Source organism: Lathamus discolor, chromosome 15 (genome assembly GCF_037157495.1).
Source record: "Lathamus discolor isolate bLatDis1 chromosome 15, bLatDis1.hap1, whole genome shotgun sequence".
NCBI lineage: Eukaryota > Metazoa > Chordata > Aves > Psittaciformes > Psittacidae > Lathamus > Lathamus discolor.
Window position 1 is genome coordinate 10,903,940 of NC_088898.1, and position 16,281 is coordinate 10,920,220.

The 16,281-nt window shown below is 58.8% G+C and overlaps 2 protein-coding genes across 6 annotated transcripts; one reads left to right on the top strand and one right to left on the bottom strand.

The window, feature by feature from the left end:
• Positions 1 to 258: 258 nt before the first annotated feature.
• Positions 259 to 8,796, top strand: LOC136022459 (ectonucleoside triphosphate diphosphohydrolase 8-like). 3 transcript variants are annotated; one of them, XM_065695752.1, is made up of 11 exons: positions 259 to 522; positions 963 to 1,099; positions 1,999 to 2,116; positions 2,648 to 2,798; positions 3,914 to 4,073; positions 4,760 to 4,993; positions 5,874 to 6,146; positions 6,576 to 6,686; positions 7,363 to 7,500; positions 7,667 to 7,878; positions 8,130 to 8,796. In XM_065695752.1, exons 2-10 carry the CDS (start codon positions 977 to 979, stop codon positions 7,847 to 7,849), a joined length of 1,491 nt encoding a protein of 496 aa, XP_065551824.1. In that variant the 5' UTR covers positions 259 to 522; positions 963 to 976; the 3' UTR covers positions 7,850 to 7,878; positions 8,130 to 8,796. The 3 variants fall into 3 exon arrangements, with proteins under 3 accessions (XP_065551824.1, XP_065551823.1, XP_065551825.1); XM_065695751.1 differs by having other exon boundaries at positions 7,667 to 7,874; XM_065695753.1 differs by lacking the exon at positions 4,760 to 4,993 and having other exon boundaries at positions 7,667 to 7,874.
• A 1,603-nt stretch (positions 8,797 to 10,399) lies between these two features.
• On the bottom strand, positions 10,400 to 15,896 carry LOC136022457 (ectonucleoside triphosphate diphosphohydrolase 8-like). 3 transcript variants are annotated; one of them, XM_065695744.1, is made up of 10 exons: positions 15,444 to 15,896; positions 14,744 to 14,861; positions 13,669 to 13,819; positions 12,889 to 13,048; positions 12,553 to 12,783; positions 12,343 to 12,411; positions 11,789 to 12,052; positions 11,360 to 11,470; positions 10,970 to 11,107; positions 10,400 to 10,776 (listed from the first exon to the last, which is right to left on the bottom strand). In XM_065695744.1, exons 1-10 carry the CDS (start codon positions 15,567 to 15,569, stop codon positions 10,567 to 10,569), a joined length of 1,578 nt encoding a protein of 525 aa, XP_065551816.1. In that variant the 5' UTR covers positions 15,570 to 15,896; the 3' UTR covers positions 10,400 to 10,566. The 3 variants fall into 3 exon arrangements, with proteins under 3 accessions (XP_065551816.1, XP_065551817.1, XP_065551818.1); XM_065695745.1 differs by lacking the exon at positions 12,343 to 12,411; XM_065695746.1 differs by lacking the exons at positions 12,343 to 12,411; positions 12,553 to 12,783.
• Between the last annotated feature and the right edge of the window lie 385 nt (positions 15,897 to 16,281).

Genomic DNA, 16,281 nt, shown 5'->3' on the forward strand with positions numbered 1-16,281 from the left:
TACCACTGTGTGTGTGTTTTCAGGGCACTGGATACCGGAAATGTCACTGTTACCTCCTATAGACCTCACAGATACCATAATGGAAATATTAAGACTGTGGATAACAAGAGAACAGAAATGTGTGCGTGTAAAGGCACAAAGAAGCAGGCAGAAAAGAGTTAACAGGAGAGGTGTGTGCTAATTGCTGCAGGGCTCCTATGTGTGATTTCATTTAAATGAGGAGGAGGAACTAATTGGCTGAAGATAAGGTGTCAGGAAGATGCCAAACTGAGCTGTAAATGCACCTGTGAGACAAACAAGGGAACTCATTCAGGAGACTTGACTGAGGCTGATGAGGTCTGGGACAAACTAATGGGGAAGAGACCTTCCAGCAGCACCCAGTTCCCAAGGACATCAAGGCAAGACCAGGGTGGGTTTGCTGCCGGCAGTGGAGGAGCCCAGAGCCACAGCAAGGACTCAGAGCCAGCTCTGAGGGATCCAAGTGTCTGAGGGCTCCTGGAGCAGGGTCTGGCAGTGCTGCAGGTGAGCTGACCCTAGGTGCACCTTGTCAGGTAAAATCACCTCACCTGCTGCAGCACCTCGCTTGGAGAGGGTTCCGGTTTCCTGGGGTCTCCTCTGTCTGGGGCACTGCTTCGCTCCCTGCTCCTGGACCTCATCCTTCCTGGTAGTGGTGAGCTGAGCAGGAGCGGGTGCAGGATCTGGGGGACTGTGGGATCCCATCACGGCTGCGTCAGGCTGCTGGGCAGCCAACCCCTCATCTTCTGTCCCCCCTGGTTTATCCTAGCTTTGCTTTTCGCAGGGAAAGGTCTGATCATCCACCAGGATCTCCGAGTTGAACAGCTCGGATATAGGCTCAGCCTGGGGGCAGCTTTCCGAGCTGCTCTCCTTGCAGCTCTCCCTCACTGCTATTGTTCCCAGCTGGCTGTGTCCAACCACCTCTCTCCCTGTGTTTGGGTTTGCAGGAGCCGTCACCGCAATGTTCACGAGCAAGAATCACTTCACCGGTGTCATTGCTGGGGCACTGGTTGCGCTCTCCATCATTGCCCTTGTTCTCAGCCTGGTGAACATTGAAGATGTCACCCTGCCACCCACCGTCAAGGTGAGCCCAAAAGAAGGTCCCCAAGCATCATTGCAGAGACCAGTCCCCTTGGGCAGGTGCTCAGAGACAACACCTTATCTACATTGTCTTTGGTTTGGAGGTGAAGGGGGGTTGGTAGTAGCTGGGTGGGTGTTTTCTTCCCATCTCAAGATGCAGAGTAAATACAGCCTGGACACCTCCAGGTCAGAGGGGGAAGCCTGCTCTGAAACTGGCCACCGTGCTATGTGCTGGACATGTTTTGAGGGGATTCCCTTGGGGCAGATGTGTAGGGCAAAGCCCTGCCCTGCTCCCTCTGCCCTCCCATGGCACATCACCTCCTGGTGATGCTTGTACCTGCCAGCTGCCACCAGCCTGCCCTGACCCCCAGCACAAGCATCCCCTACAGCTTGGCATCCCTCCCTGGCTGCTGGAAGAGGGTTGGCACAGTTTTAGGGTGAGGTGGAGGGCTTTATGTGGGAGAGGTGTGCAGCTGGGTGCTCTTGGGCTGGGGCTGCTGTGGTGCTGCCTGTCCCTGCCCAGGCTGGGTGCAGCCGTACGGGTAGCAGAGAGCACTGGGGATGGGGCCGTTGCTGGCCTCAAGGTGGGGCCGGTGTAGGCACAAAGGGCTTGTAACCAAGAAAGAAAATAAATAAGGCATGAGGAAACAGCTCAGAAAAGTCAGTGTGAGCTCATGGTGCTGCACAGGCCTCGGGAGAGGGGAATTTCTCCATTGCTGTGAGAAATGCCCATGCTGAGGCCAGCCGCTATCACAACTCAACTCTGCCGTGCTGCATATAGCTGAGCCTGGAGAGATGGGTTTGGGGCATCTTCTGGCCCCACCACCCTGGCAGGGTCATGGTGAGGCTGGGGACAGGCTGCTGCTCCTCCCGCCAGTGTGATGTCTGGGTTTTCCCTTTCAGTATGGGATGGTGTTTGATGCAGGCTCATCCCACACCTCTCTGTTTGTCTACGAGTGGGATTCAGACAAAGAGAACGACACCGGTGTGGTCAGCCAGACCTTGTCCTGTGACGTCCATGGTCAGTATCCCCCTGCCGTGGGCTCAGTGCTGCCCTGCATGCTGGTGTGGTGGGTGGGATGACCTGGCCCTTCCTCTTGCTGACTGGCCCATGCTGGGCAGCTCTGTCCATCGAGCTGGCACTGCTGGCACAGGGGGGAGCCCTGGCTGCAGGCAGAGAGGTCCCTGACTCCCCCCTGGCTTCACATGTGGTTAGAGGGCCCTCAGGACCATGCGGTGCCACACACTTGGTGGAACTGATGGACCTTGGTGTTGTTCCGGGTTTTCATTCCTGCACCTTGGACTGCCCAAGCTCCTGTCCTGGCTGGGGAAGGCCTCGCCTCTACAGCTGGGGACACTGCTGAAAGCATGGGAGAGGTGGAGAAGCCACAGGAGGGAAATGGGTCAGTCAGGTCCTGGGGGACCAGGGCACCCTGCAGAAGCACCCTTTGTTGCTAAGAGGTGACAGAGCTCAGTACCCTGTGCCGTCTTTCTCCCGCATCCCTGTCCCCAGCCATTTCCATCAGCCTATCCCAGCCTGACTCTCTTCCAGGACAAGGTATATCAAGCTATGCCAGTGATCCCCTGGAAGCTGGTGATTCCATAAGGGAGTGTCTGGAGAAAGCCCTGAAGGTTGTTCCTGCTACAAAACAGAGGGAAGTCCCAGCTTATCTTGGAGCAACAGCAGGAATGAGGCTACTGAGGTATTGCTCTGAGGTTCAAGGGTGGCAGAGCAGGGACCGAGCTGCAAGCAGCCACTGCCTGAGAGAGCTGGGCTGGTTCAGCCTGGAGAAGAGAAGGCTCCTGAAGGGGAGACCTGAGAGCAGCTCCAGTGCCTAAAGGGGCTGCAGGAAACCTGGAGAGGGGCTTGGGACAAGGGCCTGCAGGGACAGGCCAAGGGGAATGGCTTGAACCTGCCCGAGGGGAGACTGAGCTGAGCTCTTAGGCAGAAGCTCTTACCTGTGAGGGTGCTGAGGCACTGGCACAGGGTGCCCAGAGAAGCTGTGGCTGCCCCATCCCTGGCAGTGCTCAAGGCCAGGTTGGACACAGGGGCTTGGAGCAAGCTGCTCCAGTGGAAGGGGTCCCTGCCCGTGGCAGGGGTTGGGACCGGATGGTCCCTTCCAACCCAAACCATTCTATGGTTCTATGATCTTCCCAGACAGATGGTGCTGGTGAGGGAGTTGAGCAGATGTAGGAGGCAATGAGGTGCTGCAGTACCTCCTGTTACCTTTCACCAGCCCATATTAGCTTTCTTCAAATGTCAGCCTTCATTTCATGGTCCTTGGTTTTACGGTTGCAGATACGTTGTGTTATTTCTGTGCCCCGGCAATGAGAGCCCTCCCCTGGGAAGGAGCCGGGCCATAGCCTGAAGGTTCCTTGCTTCAGAGAGTGAGCACATGCCAGCAGCCCCACCGCATCTCCCCCACTCAGAGGTCTGAAACCAGGCCCAGCTCAGCAGCCAGCCCTTTGGAGCAGTCAGCAGGGGGATGTTCAAACCTGGGCTTTGTAGCACAAGCTCTTCCCACTTCCAGCACTATGAAGATGCTTAGGTAGGGGAGGTGGCTTCACAAACTAGACCAAGCTGCGCTGGAGGGAAGAGATTGATGTTGCTCCTGAATTAGTGATGCCTCTTGTAGACAGCTGGGATGTACGAGCAGCTTTGCCAAGTCAATGTAGCAGGAAACATCATTTCACACAAGCTGCTTGTTGCAGAAAACTGGAGTATGTGGAACTAGGGAAAAGCCAGACTGGTTCCTGGTGCTTCCTTTGTAGTACTGGTGCAGGTGGGTACGTGTCCTGACCTCTGGGCCCTTTCTAGGGAACAGAACAGCTCAGCAGCAGAGCAAGTCCTGGCTGAAGTCGCTAAAACCATGCAAGAGTACCCAGTGGCTTTCAAAGGGGCTCGAATCCTTACAGGAGAGGAGGAGGGGGCTTATGGCTGGATCACCATCAACTACCTGCTGGACTCCTTCACTAAGGTGAGAGAAGGCTCCAACCCCGCTGCATCTTTGCTGATTTTTGGTTTTTCTGATTTTTAAGCTTGCTTTGCACAGAGAAAAAGGTCAGCGGCTGCTGGGAGTGATCACGGGGAAGCAGCCAGTTATCCTGTGGAGGGAGAAATCGGGAATGGGGCTGTCTCTGCTAAGGGCACGTCTCCACACGGTGCAGACACAGGGTCTCCTGGGACAGCGAGGTCAGCAGTGCAGCTTGGTTGGGACCATTGGCTCCTGCTGGGCTCTGTCTCACTGCCCTGGGAAGGGCTCTGTCTGTGTGGCACTGGGAGACCTGACCCAAAGCTCTGTTGTGCCGCTCTCTGCCCATCACTGCTGCGGCTGGGAGCTCCCGTGCAGGCTGCTGGAGGAATTCTATCCTTGCCCCTCAGGAAGGACAGCCCCTCCGAGCCCGGTCCCCACCAGCACTTTGAAATGGGGATGGTGACTCGGAGCCATGTGAGCTGACAGCCTGGGGGCACATCTTGACCCTCAGACAGCTGAACCTCTGCTTTTCCTGGCTCTGACAAATGGCCAGGCAGGTTGGGCAAGGGAGGCCTCCCATACGGAAAGAATTAAGTTGAATACCCATTGAATTTAGTAACAAAGAATTGTGCTCAAGGCAAGTAAGACCAGCCCTGTGCTTCTCTTCCTCTCCTCTCTTGCCTTGGCAGTACTCGCCCAAAGCACACACATGGGTTCGTCCAGAGGCAGCCAACATTTTTGGGGCACTGGATCTTGGAGGAGCATCCGCACAAATCAGCTTTATACCCAAAGGTTCAGTGGTGAACTGGAAGGAAGGCTCCAAGTTCACACTGTACGGGTATGACTACAGCATCTACACACAGAGCTACCTCTGCTACGGCCAGAACGAGATGCTGAAGCGACTGGCAAAGGAATTGATTGCGGTGAGAGGGGAACTGGGGGGGAATTGGACTCTGGTCTCATGATGCCAGCAACAGGCTTGTTAATACATAAAATAAGAACAGGCAAAGCTCTTCTACAGATGCATCAGCAGGGACTGAGAGTAGGTACAGACTCCTGTGAGAGCACAGGTAGGCAGACGTGGAGGGGAGCATGGGAAGCATCAGAAGGGGCAGCTCAGGAGAGAACTTCTGGCTGTACACAGCTGCCTCACACAGGGTGTACAAAAGGCAGGACCAGGCTCTTCTCAGAGGGGAAAACTAAAAGGGCAAGAGGCAATGGGCACAAGCTGGAACATTTGGGTTTCCAGCCTATGTCCTATGAAGACAGGCTGAGAGAGCTGGGCTGGGGCAGCCTGGACAAGAGAAGGCTCCTGAAGGGGAGACCTGAGAGCAGCTCCAGTGCCTAAAGGGGCTGCAGGGAACCTGGAGAGGGGCTTGGGACAAGGGCCTGTAGGGACAGGCCAAGGGGAATGGCTTGAACCTGCCCGAGGGGAGACTGAGATGAGCTCTTAGGCAGAAGCTCTTCCCTGGGAGGGTGCTGAGGCGCTGGCACAGGGTGCCCAGAGAAGCTGTGGCTGCCCCATCCCTGGCAGTGCTCAAGGCCAGGTTGGACACAGGGGCTTGGAGCAAGCTGCTCCAGTGGAAGGGGTCCCTGCCCGTGGCAGGGGTTGGAGCTGGATGAGCTTTAAGGTCCCTTCCAACCCAAACCAGGCTGGGATGCTGTGATTCTATGATTCAAATACAGAGGAAATGTTTTTCCCAGTGGGAATGGTGCTTGCTGGAGCACTGGGGGGCTCCTGTGCCGGAGCTGCCACCAGCAGGGTTTGGAGGAGGCTGCAGCCTGCGGTTTTCCCGTTCCCAGGAGTCATCCCCCAGCGCACGAGTCCGTCACCCCTGCTACCCAACAGGCTACAATGAAACCGTGTCACTGTCTTCCTTCCGCACCAGCCCCTGCACGAACCAGAGCGACCCGCGCCTGGGCCCTGGCGACAGGAACATCACCCTGGAGGGCAGGGGCGATGCCAGCGGGTGCCTGGCTGCCATCAAGAAGCTCTTCAACTTCTCCGCGTGTGGCCAGAGCCAGGACTGCACCTTCGATGGCATTTACCAGCCGCCGGTCAGAGGGCAGTTCATTGTAAGGCAAATCCTGTCCTCCCACCTCCATGGCAGAGCATGTGCTGTGGTGTCCCTGCGTGCCCCATGGCATTGTCACCTCCCCACAGCAGAATGGGGGCAAAAAGCTCCCAAGTTATCCCTGCCCCGGGGCACACCAGGGATTGCTCCTGCCTCGTTTTCCAGCCAGGTCTCCAAATGGGACCATGTTAACGAAAGGGGTGAGGAGCCACATCCCAGGTTTTCAGTAATAAAGCCCAGCTTAGCCAGCAGCCTTCAGGCAAGGTGTGGATGTGCTGCTGTAGCCAGCAGGCATCCACACCCTGGCCCGTCACCTCTGCTGGGACATGGCCAGTGATGCTCTGGGGCTATACCAGGGTAGGACAAACCGCAGCTGGCTGGTGTTGGTCTCCACTGTAGCTCAATGCTGTTTCTGCCTCTTGCCTTTCAGGCCTTCTCTGCCTTCTACTATAACTTCAAGTTCCTCAACCTGACCAAGGGGCAGGCGCTGGCCACTGTCAGGGAGACCATTGAACGTTTTTGCACGAGAAGCTGGGAAGACGTATGTTCCTCATGGTGGGGGGCAGTGTGGAAGCTTCACAAGCAAAGGGACCCTGCGCTGGGGGAAGAGGAGCAGGGACCCCTCCATGGGAAAGGTCCCTGATTGCTGAGCTGTGCCTGACACAGCAGAGCCATCCCTGAGCAATGTGTGAGAGCCAGGACTGTCCTGCACCCACCCTGGGGACCTTCCTTGTTCATGGTTATATGAGCAAGGAACTTTAGTTGGGAAAGGGGCAGCCAAGGCAGGTGAAGGCAGCAGAATCTCCCTAGAGCACAGGAGCTGGGGATGGAGGTGGGTCTATAGCACTGGAGGATGGTGAGAGGAGACCCGGCTGCTGGTGCCACTCTGGAGGCAATTCAAGTGAGGATGGATAAGGCCAAGAGCTGTGCTAAGATCACCATGGGGCAGAGAGGAGGAGCCTCTTCACAAGGAGGCTGAGATGGGGAATGTGGGGCAGGAGAAGCTCCAGAATGTCTCTCTGTGTGGAGTGTAAATCCTCTTCAAAGGAGTTGCCCTGTGTGGAACAGGTCCCAGATACCTGCCTGGTCCAGAGCCTTTTTCCAGATGCTGCTGACTGCAGCGCCATTGTCCCTCCCGCAGCACTCGTCAGGGCATTGTCCCTGCACGAAAACTGCCTGTGAGTAACTTCCCCCCTCCAAACATGTCCCCACCCCAGCTCTCTGCCAGCTACCCTGAAGAGAACCCTCAGCGCCTGCCTAAATACTGCGCCAACGCCAACTACATCCTCACCCTCCTCCTCGATGCCTACAAGTTCAATGAGACCAGCTGGAACAACATCATCTTCCAGATGAAGGTAGGCAGCAATTGCAGCCTGTGGGCAGGAGCAGAGGAGGAAAAGAGCCAGCTCCCCACGTCAGGTGCTGCAAGAGCTGCGCTCCAGGAAGCCACTCTCTGGGCTGCAGCCGGTGTTGCTGCTGTGGCTTTCCTGCAGGGTAACTCGTGTCCCCTCTCCTGCGCAGGTGGGGAGCGCCGACGCGGGCTGGACGCTGGGGTATATGCTCAACCTCACCAACATGATCCCGGCCGAGGCTCCGGTGTGGGTGAAGGGGCACGCTCCTTCCTTGTGGGCTGCAGCCATCACCTTCATCATCCTCACCCTTGTCCTGGGACTCGCTGCCCTGCTCCTGCTCCTGTGGGTGTAGGAGCCTGGCGGTGTTTCAGAGCCTGGTAGGTGTGTGTCAGGGCTGGAAAACCATCAGTGCTGGGTCCCCCTTCCTTCTGCCCCCAGGGCTGGCAGCCTGGGGCTGGTTCAGTGATGCTGAGCATCTTGACAGCACTGAAGAACCGAGGTAGAGTGTCCTATGGGACTGGCCGCACCATGCAGATGGGCACTATGCAAGGTTTCCATTGGAGCTCTGCCTACCCATCACAGGAATCTCAGCTGTGCCCATCCGCCTCCTTATTTCTCTATACCTGTTACAGATGTGGCCTCCATCCCACCAGCTGGCCCGTGGGGCCATGGAGAACCAGCCTGGCCATGGAGGAGCTCCCCGAGTGCCAGGCTGATAGTGCACGGCTGCAAGCACTTCTGCCTGGGTGCTTGGTGCAATGCTGGGTCTGGTTATGGTCACCAGCAGCCCAGCAGGTGCCTGTGAGGGGCATGAAATGCTCTGCAGTACCACACCTGGCTCTCCTAAGGGTGAATCGCGTGGGCTTACCTGATGATGCTAGAGACAGAAGCAAAATTGAGCATCCAAAGTCAGAAACATGGTCCATGCCTCCCCGAGGGTCTGTCTTGTCTCATCTCATCTTCCCTTTCTTCTGGGATAAAGGGATCTATGTTTCTGAATGTCTGCCTGGAGGAAAACACTGCCCCACTGTCTGAGTAGTGGGACATTCATATGTCCCATCACCTGCAAACACTGCCCCACCATCAGGCTGGACACCATGGGGTCAGGCTCCTAGTCCTGCCCTGACCCTGCCCATGGGGCTGAGTTGGATCCTGCCCACAACTGCACCCCTGCCTTTGCCTTGGGGTCTGCTCATTTTTTATCTGCCTGCAGATGATTCAGTGGTTCTGTGCCTCCCAGCAGTGAGGAGCTGGCTGTTGGTGCCTCAGACATCCAAATACATCGTGTGAATGGCAGCGATGGGGAAATGCTGTTGCTTTGCTCCTGCACAGTTGTGACTTTCTGGTTTCCATCTCCCAGGTCAGGGCTGGTGATGACAACAGGGGCTCAGGGGACAGCCACCTATGCTCAGTTCTACCGCAGATGCCCTTGAAGCCGCTGCCCTGGCCTATAATACTAATAATTCACATTACTACTGCAACAAAACCCTTTGTACTCAGGTGGTTTTCACAGTCTCCAGGCCATCTCAACCCAAATGTTGTCATTTCTCTATGCAAAATCCATTTATTCCGACTTTACTTAGAAAATATTGCTAGTCATTACAAGATTCTAAGACTGGAGCTGTATGATCCTATTAGGTGGTAGAAGTATGATTACTTTCCTTTGAATGATACAATTCCTTTTAATATCGTGTGAGACCTCACTTGGAATATTGTGTGCAGTTCTGGTGTCCTCAACATAAAAAGGACATGGAACTGCTGGAACAAGTCCAGAGGAGGCCACGAGGATGATCAGGGGCTGGAGCACCTCCCGTATGAAGACAGGCTGAGGAAGTTGGGGCTGTTCAGCCTGGAGAAGAGAAGCTGCGTGGAGACCTCAGAGCAGCCTTCCAGTACCTGAAGGGGGCCTATAGGGATGCTGGGGAGGGACTCTTCATCAGGGACTGTAGTGACAGGACAAGGGGTAACGGATTCAAACTTAAACAGGGGAAGTTTAGATTGGATATAAGGAGGAAATTCTTTCCTGTGAGGGTGGTGAGGCACTGGAATGGGTTGCCCAGGGAGGTTGTGAGTGCTCCATCCCTGGCGGTGTTCAAGGCCAGGCTGGATGAAGCCTTGGGTGGGATGGTTTAGTGTGAGGTGTCCCTGCCCATGGCAGGGGGCTGGAGCTAGATGATCTTAAGGTCCTTTCCAACCCAAACTATTCTATGATTCTATGTTGAGGAGAAGCCAGCAGGGCACCAGGACAGGCATTTTCCTGCCGAGAGCTGGGGTGTCTCACCTCACCCAGCCCCTGGCTGCCGGTGGGACTGCCCAGAACTGTAAGGGAGGCCTAACACATCCCGGCAGCATTCCCAAATCACCCGTGTGCTGGTCCCTGCCCGTGCCAGGGGTAGGAACCAGATGATCTTGAAGCCCTTTCCAACCCACACCGTTCTGTGACTCTATGAAAGGGAGGCTGGGATGTCAGCCGGGCACAGAGATGGGCTGCAGCCGGACTGGAGAGGAACCTTGTGCAGGACAGCAGGGGGTTGCTGCCATCCCCCACCTCACAGGGCTTCCAAGTCATGGGGAAAGCGCAAGACCCATCTCCCCTGCATAGCCCCAGTGCTGCTGCCCCTCTGCCTGATGCCAGCAATGCAATGGCCAATGCAGCCCCTTGGCCTGGGATGGCCAGGTCATGTCTGCCCCACATGGGGTATCTGCTGCAGGCTCTAACCAGCCCCATGATGATCCCCTTGCTGACAGTCACCCCTTCTCCCTGGCCTGCCACCTCCAGCCACCCCACATCGCTGCAGTCCCCATGCCCCCAGCGCTGAGCCCCTGCCCCACGTGGCCATGCCCTCCCTCCTAGAGCAAATCCAGCCAGCAGCAAGGGGAAGGGAAAACCAGGCAGCGCAGATACAAGGTAGAGATTTTAAAGCCTGTGTCAGTTCCAGCTCGCCGGGACGCGGGTACCCACGCTGCCAGTTCACAGCTCCTGGGCACAGTGGATTCCCTGGCGTGCAGCTCCTCACACAAGTGCAGCAGCAGGGCCAAGTGCTTGGGCTGCCCCTGGGGCCAGCGCTGCTAGAGACTGACATACCCAGAGGAGCTTTTCTGGCAGCACGTGAGTGCGAGCAGGCAGAAGGTGAGGATGAGCATGGTGGCCAGCAGAACCATGGCTGCTATCCAATTGCTTCTCCGGAGCCCTATGACTCTCTGGGGAATCTCCGAGGGAATCATATTGGTGAGGTTGAGCATGTAGCCCAGAGTCCAGCCCACGTCTACACCAGTGACCTGTGCAGACAGAGAAAAGGGATGGGAAAGGCTGCAAAGATAGAGTAGCCAAGGCAAAGGTAGGCGAGAAGGCCACCCCTGGGCATGGGCAATGGGCTGTGCTGCCCTGTCACCCACTGCTCCTGTGCTGCAGCACGGGGTGGGCATGAGCCCTTTCATGGCAGGGTCTGGGAGCTGCCGGGCACACCGCTACCTGCCGGGTGAAGCGGATGTTCCGCCACGTCGTGTGGTTGAATCCAAAGCCCTGCAGGAGCAGGGTGAGGGCGTAGGTGCTGGCTGCACAAGCGTCACGGAGCTGAATCCTGCTCGCGGTGGGGAGCTCCCGCTGCACCTGCAGGGGTGGAGGAGTGGGAGCGGTGCTTGGAGCACCCACACTGCCGGGAAAGCCCCACAGTGCAGCCGGGAGCAAAGACCCAGCACGGCTGGGCCTGGGGAGCGGGGAGGCTGCTCTCCTGTCCCTCCTGTCCAGGGATCCTTGCGCTCCTCCTGCTCTCTCCAGAGGATGGGCTCTGGATGAGCCCCAAGCTGCCCAGTGCCCAGGCACAGCAAGGGCAGGGGCTGCCACCCCTGGGCAGGATCTCACCTTCTCCCAGGTGCTGGTGCAGAACTGCCCGATGGTGGCATTGACCAAGGTCAGGGGCTGCCCTTCCGTCAGGTTCAGGAAGTGAAGGCTGTGATAAAGCCCTGAGAAGGCCTATGGGTGGTTAAGACCAAAGGTGGCAAGTTAGCGAAGCACCCAGGGCTCAGCCATGCAGCCAGTCCTCTGCAGGCAGCCCTAAGGCCACCCTCAGCCTGTCAAACCCACTGGGACTGCTCCCCACACTGAAAGAGATGGGTGCTGTGACAGCAGGGGTGTGGGTCTGCCTGGTGAGGACCCTGCACGTCTCCGTGCGTCGGGCACATCCAGCATCCCTTTGCTCCTACAGCAGTTTTCCCGGGTTGTGGCCAGCTTCTGGTGCCCCAAAACCCCACAACTCCCCCCACCACAGCGACAGGGATGGAGGCTCCTTACAAAGAACTGTCCCCGCACGGGCGGCTGATAGACCCCGTTGAACCCGCACGTGCTGTTGGCCCCACAGCTGAGGTTGAAGAGCTGCTGGACGGCGGCGCTGCACGCTGCTGGCTCCCCTGTCCCCATCACCCTGAGGAGCTGCGCGGCGCTGGGGCTGCTCGGGGCACGCACACAGGGGCTGTCGTAGAGCTCTGCCGTGGTGATGTTCTCCTGGTACCCCCTGGGGTAGCAGGGGTGTGAGATCTGCGCAGTGGACGGGCTGGCCTGGAGAGAGCAGGAGCGTTAGCATCGTCCTGGCCCTGAGGATGGACATGGAAAGAAGAGAAGCAGCCCACAAACAGCGCCTGTTCCCTCAGAAGGACACCAGCATGCCGGCCCCACCACCCATGGGGTACAGGTACAGAACTGTGGGGACAAACAAGGCACAACCACACTGGTCAGGGAGCAGCTGCATGCTCAAGGCCTTGGGGGTTTGCACCCTGTGCTGAGCATGGACCCATTTTGTCCCCTCTCTCCTTTGTAGGGTCAGCAGACCTCTGCTCCGGGGTGTTCACCTCCATCTCGGTACAGTCCTGTTCTTGGATGTTGGGACCCCCCCAGGACTGCCTCCTGCCATGGTGGCCCTGTTGTATCCGTCATCCTCACTGAGGCTTGCATGAAGGCACCCAGCCCAGCAGCCGTGACACCCAGTGGGTGCTGCCCACCAAGCTCCATAGATCAGGGTTCAGGCTGCAGTAGAGGAGCACAAGGCTGGGCTCAGTTACCTGGTGTAAGGAAGCCACCAGCATCTTCAGGGCTTGCTTTTGCCCATAGCAGAGGTAGCTGTGGGTGTAGATGGAGTAGTTGGTCCCGTACAGCCTGAGGAGGGCTCCTGTGCTGCTGTCTTCTATGGGGGTCCCAGGAAGGAACGTGATCTGGGTTGAAGCCCCACCGAGGTCCAAAGCTCCGACCACATCCTCTGCAGGTGGGTGGGTCCATGTGCCTGTGAGGGAGCACTGCCCCGCACCGGGAGTCACGCACCGGGACCCGGCACAGGGGTACCAGCTCCCCAGCACAGCCTGCGGAGGGGACAACCCTGAGCCCGCTGCCCAAGCACGCACCTTGACGAGCGTCTCCATCAGGAAGTTGACGCTGATCCAGCCGAAGGAGCCCTCCTCGTTCCCCGTCAGGACCTGAGCGCCGCGGAACTCCACCGGGTACTCGCCAATGGCCTTGGCCACCTCGGCAAAGACCTGCTGGGCCTTGGTGCTGTTCTGCTCCCTGCCCGGGGAAGGAGATGGACACCGCGAGTGGAGGAGGCGATGGCCGGGCAGCTCCAGCGCGGGGCTGACAGCGAGCAGCAGCGGCTGCGGCCGCTGCCAAGGAGCAGAGACGGGGCAAAGGCAGCAGATCCCTCCTGAGCTGTGCTGGAAGCGCCCCTAAAAGTGCTGCCTGTGGGCTCGGCCTGAGAACACAGGAAGGGTCCTGGCAAGTCTGGCAAAGGAGGTGCTGGCAGAGGAGGCCGTGGAGCTGCTGCGAGGGCTGGAGCAGCTCTGCTCTGGAGCCAGGCTGAGAGAGCTGGGCTGGGGCAGCCTGGACAAGAGAAGGCTCCTGAAGGGGAGACCTGAGAGCAGCTCCAGTGCCTAAAGGGGCTGCAGGGAACCTGGAGAGGGGCTTGGGACAAGGGATGTAGGGACAAGGGCTGTGGGGTTTCCCCATGGGCACAGTGAGCATCTCTCTTGGACACCCCATAGACTGCAGATGTGGATGCTCTGCTCATCCCTGTGGCCCCCAGAACAGCCCCCCCGCTGCCCCCAGCCCCGTCCCAGCCCCTGCCCAGGCTCCGGTGCAGAAGCATGCGGTGGGAAGGGTGGAGGTGCCGGCTCCGCTCTGTGCTGTACCTCAGCAGCCGCATGCCCGCTGTGGCCCCCAGGTAGGTGGGGGTCTCCCGCTGCTGCTCTGCCGGGATGATCTCCATGGCCTTGTCCAGGCAGGGCTTCAGGCTGGCTCCGGCCCCGGCGGGGTCGTCTGCGTAGCTGGAGATGCCGCGTCCTGCAGGAGAGCCCCGTGTGATGGAGCCGGGTCAGTGACATCCAGGAGGGACGGGATAGCGTGGGACACGCACACCCCTTCACCCAGCCCAGGTTGCTCTCTGGACAAACTTGGCAGATGTTCTGGTCACAGCCCCAAACCGTGCTGTGTTTGATGCCACAGAGATACCAAAATGAACACCACTGACCCAGGGGGGCATTAGGAACCACACACAGAAAACCAGCATAACCACCATCACGTTTAGGGACTTCTGCAGAGCTTTTAGGAGGTCCCATGGGCACATACAGGGACAAGACAAGGGTGATTTAAGCTAACAGAGGGGAGACTGAGCTGAGCTCTTAGGCAGAAGCTCTTCCCTGTGAGGGTGCTGAGGCACTGGCACAGGGTGCCCAGAGAAGCTGTGGCTGCCCCATCCCTGGCAGTGCTCAAGGCCAGGTTGGACACAGGGGCTTGGAGCAAGCTGCTCCAGTGGAAGGGGTCCCTGCCCGTGGCAGGGGTTGGAGCTGGAGGAGCTCTAAGGTCTCTTCCAACCCAAACCACTCTGTGATTCTAGCTTATTGAAGAAGCTGTGAAAAGATGTTGTGGGGAGAAGATCCAAGGAAGCAGTTACAGGGGAGAGGATCAACCTCTGCCCATCCTGCATCCCAAGCTGTGAGTTGATGCAAAGCCGCCATCTGCAAGACAGAACTTGGCTCCAAGAAAAATGCTAACAGGGCCAGGATCCTCACCCACCTTTGCATCACGCGGTTACTGTGGTACCCTGAGGTGCAGACCGGCCCCTCAACACTTTCCTTTGGCGCTCCCACCAGGCCACCTCCCTTTCTCCCAGCACAGGCTGAAAGACTGAGCTCACTCATGATGCTGTGAGTCTGGGACAGTGATCCAGGAGCCTGAGAGAGAGGGACAGCACATCCTGGTACTCACCGGCTGCAGTGCAGGCCTCCACCTGGGACACGATGCCGGTGCCGTTCTCCTTGTCTGCAGGCCACCGGTAGATGTAGAGAGCCGTGTGCGTGGAGCCGGCGTCAAACACCAGCCCGTACTGGGGGCAGAGGAGGACACGGGTCACAGCTCGCTCGGCCTGAACTGAGGCCCGCCGGACTTCTGAGGCTGCTGCTCTTGCTTGCCATGTGTGCAGAGCAGCAGCACAGGTCTGCGTGCCCAACCTCCCTCCAGCTCCGAGCGCCCTGATTTCACCAAAGGAGCTGCAGCTCAGGAAGGAAAGACGTGCAGGTCAGCAGGGTGATCTGCAGGGCAGGAAGGCATCCAGGCACCCGTCCCAGAGCTGCTCCCACCCCTTTGGGAATGGAAACTCTCACAAGCCCTGTTTTTAACAATCAGCCAGCAGAAAGCAACAGGAGAGAGATGAAACCCCACCAGGTGACCAGGGTGGCTGAAAAGAGGAAAGGAGGTGTTTGGGGTGCGCATGGAGCAGCTCCCAGGAGGGCTGTTCTTCCATCCTTAGCAAGGAGCCAGGACCATGACTGAGGGGGTGATTGATGGACCTCGATCAGGCTAAGCCCTGATAGGGGTGGCTATGGGAAGACTTGCAAGCGGGGTGGAGGGCAGAGCTGGTGGAGGGCTGAGAGGTGGGAAGGAGCCAGAGGTTCCACCGGGGACCTACTTTGTTCCTGGCAGGAAGGGCAGCGTCCCTCGTCGGGGTCAGGACCAGGAGGAAGGCGGCCACCGCCAGCGCCCCCAGCGCAGCCACCGAGCCGCAGCGCAGAGCCCTGCGCATGGGGCTCTGCATCCCGCAGCCGGGCCGGTCTCTGCCAGGGCAGCCCCAGCCGCTCCCCAGCCCCTCCCGGCACCCTTGTGCCAGCGGCGCCCCGGGACACTGTGGGTGCGGGACCACGAACCTGCCCTGGGGTCCGCAGCGGAGCAACGAAGGGGGCAGCGGCTGAGAGCGGGCGGAGCTGCCCGGGCCCAAGGGGGAACGGCCGGGTCCCGGCGCTGCCTGCACCGCCGGCCCCTGCCTGCGCTGCCCGTCCCCGGCCCGGGGCAATGCAAAGCGAAAGTGCGGCCTGGACCGGCGCCGCGTGTCCGGGTTCGCTCCCGGGACGGCCCGCGGCAAGGGCGGGGCAATCCCCCGGCCGGCCCGCACCGCTTCCTGCACCCTGCCTCTACCTCTGCCTGCACCCCTGCCTGTACCGCTGCCTGTGCCCTGCCTGCACCCCGCCTGCACCCCGCCTGCACTGCCCCAGGGTGATGGGACCCTGACAACGGGGACTCGTCCCTGGCCGTGGGGATGGGTCTCTGGCTGTGGGGCACCCTGGCCATGGGGATGGGTCCTCACCTGCCAGGTCACTCTTGTTTCTGTCTTGGGCCGCTGTGTCCCTGCCTGCACTGGGGCAGCACTAGGTGACAGCAGGGTACAGGTGACCGGCTCGGTCCACGCTGCATGGGGCTGTGTGCTTCTGCAGCAGGTCTGGGGCAGGGATGTCCGTGGGTCTCCCTGACCT

Coding starts and splice junctions, on each gene's coding strand:
- LOC136022459 (XM_065695752.1), top strand. CDS start 977: ATGTTCACGAGCAAGAATCACTTCACCGGTGTCATTGCTGGGGCACTG. Junction 4,074..4,759: donor TGCTGGACTCCTTCACTAAG/GTGAGAGAAGGC, acceptor TTGCCTTGGCAG/TACTCGCCCAAAGCACACAC. Junction 7,501..7,666: donor ACATCATCTTCCAGATGAAG/GTAGGCAGCAAT, acceptor TCTCCTGCGCAG/GTGGGGAGCGCCGACGCGGG.
- LOC136022457 (XM_065695744.1), bottom strand. CDS start 15,569: ATGCAGAGCCCCATGCGCAGGGCTCTGCGCTGCGGCTCGGTGGCTGCG. Junction 12,053..12,342: donor AGGACTGTACCGAGATGGAG/GTGAACACCCCG, acceptor TGCTCTCTCCAG/GCCAGCCCGTCCACTGCGCA. Junction 11,471..11,788: donor CCGTGCGGGGACAGTTCTTT/GTAAGGAGCCTC, acceptor AACCACCCATAG/GCCTTCTCAGGGCTTTATCA.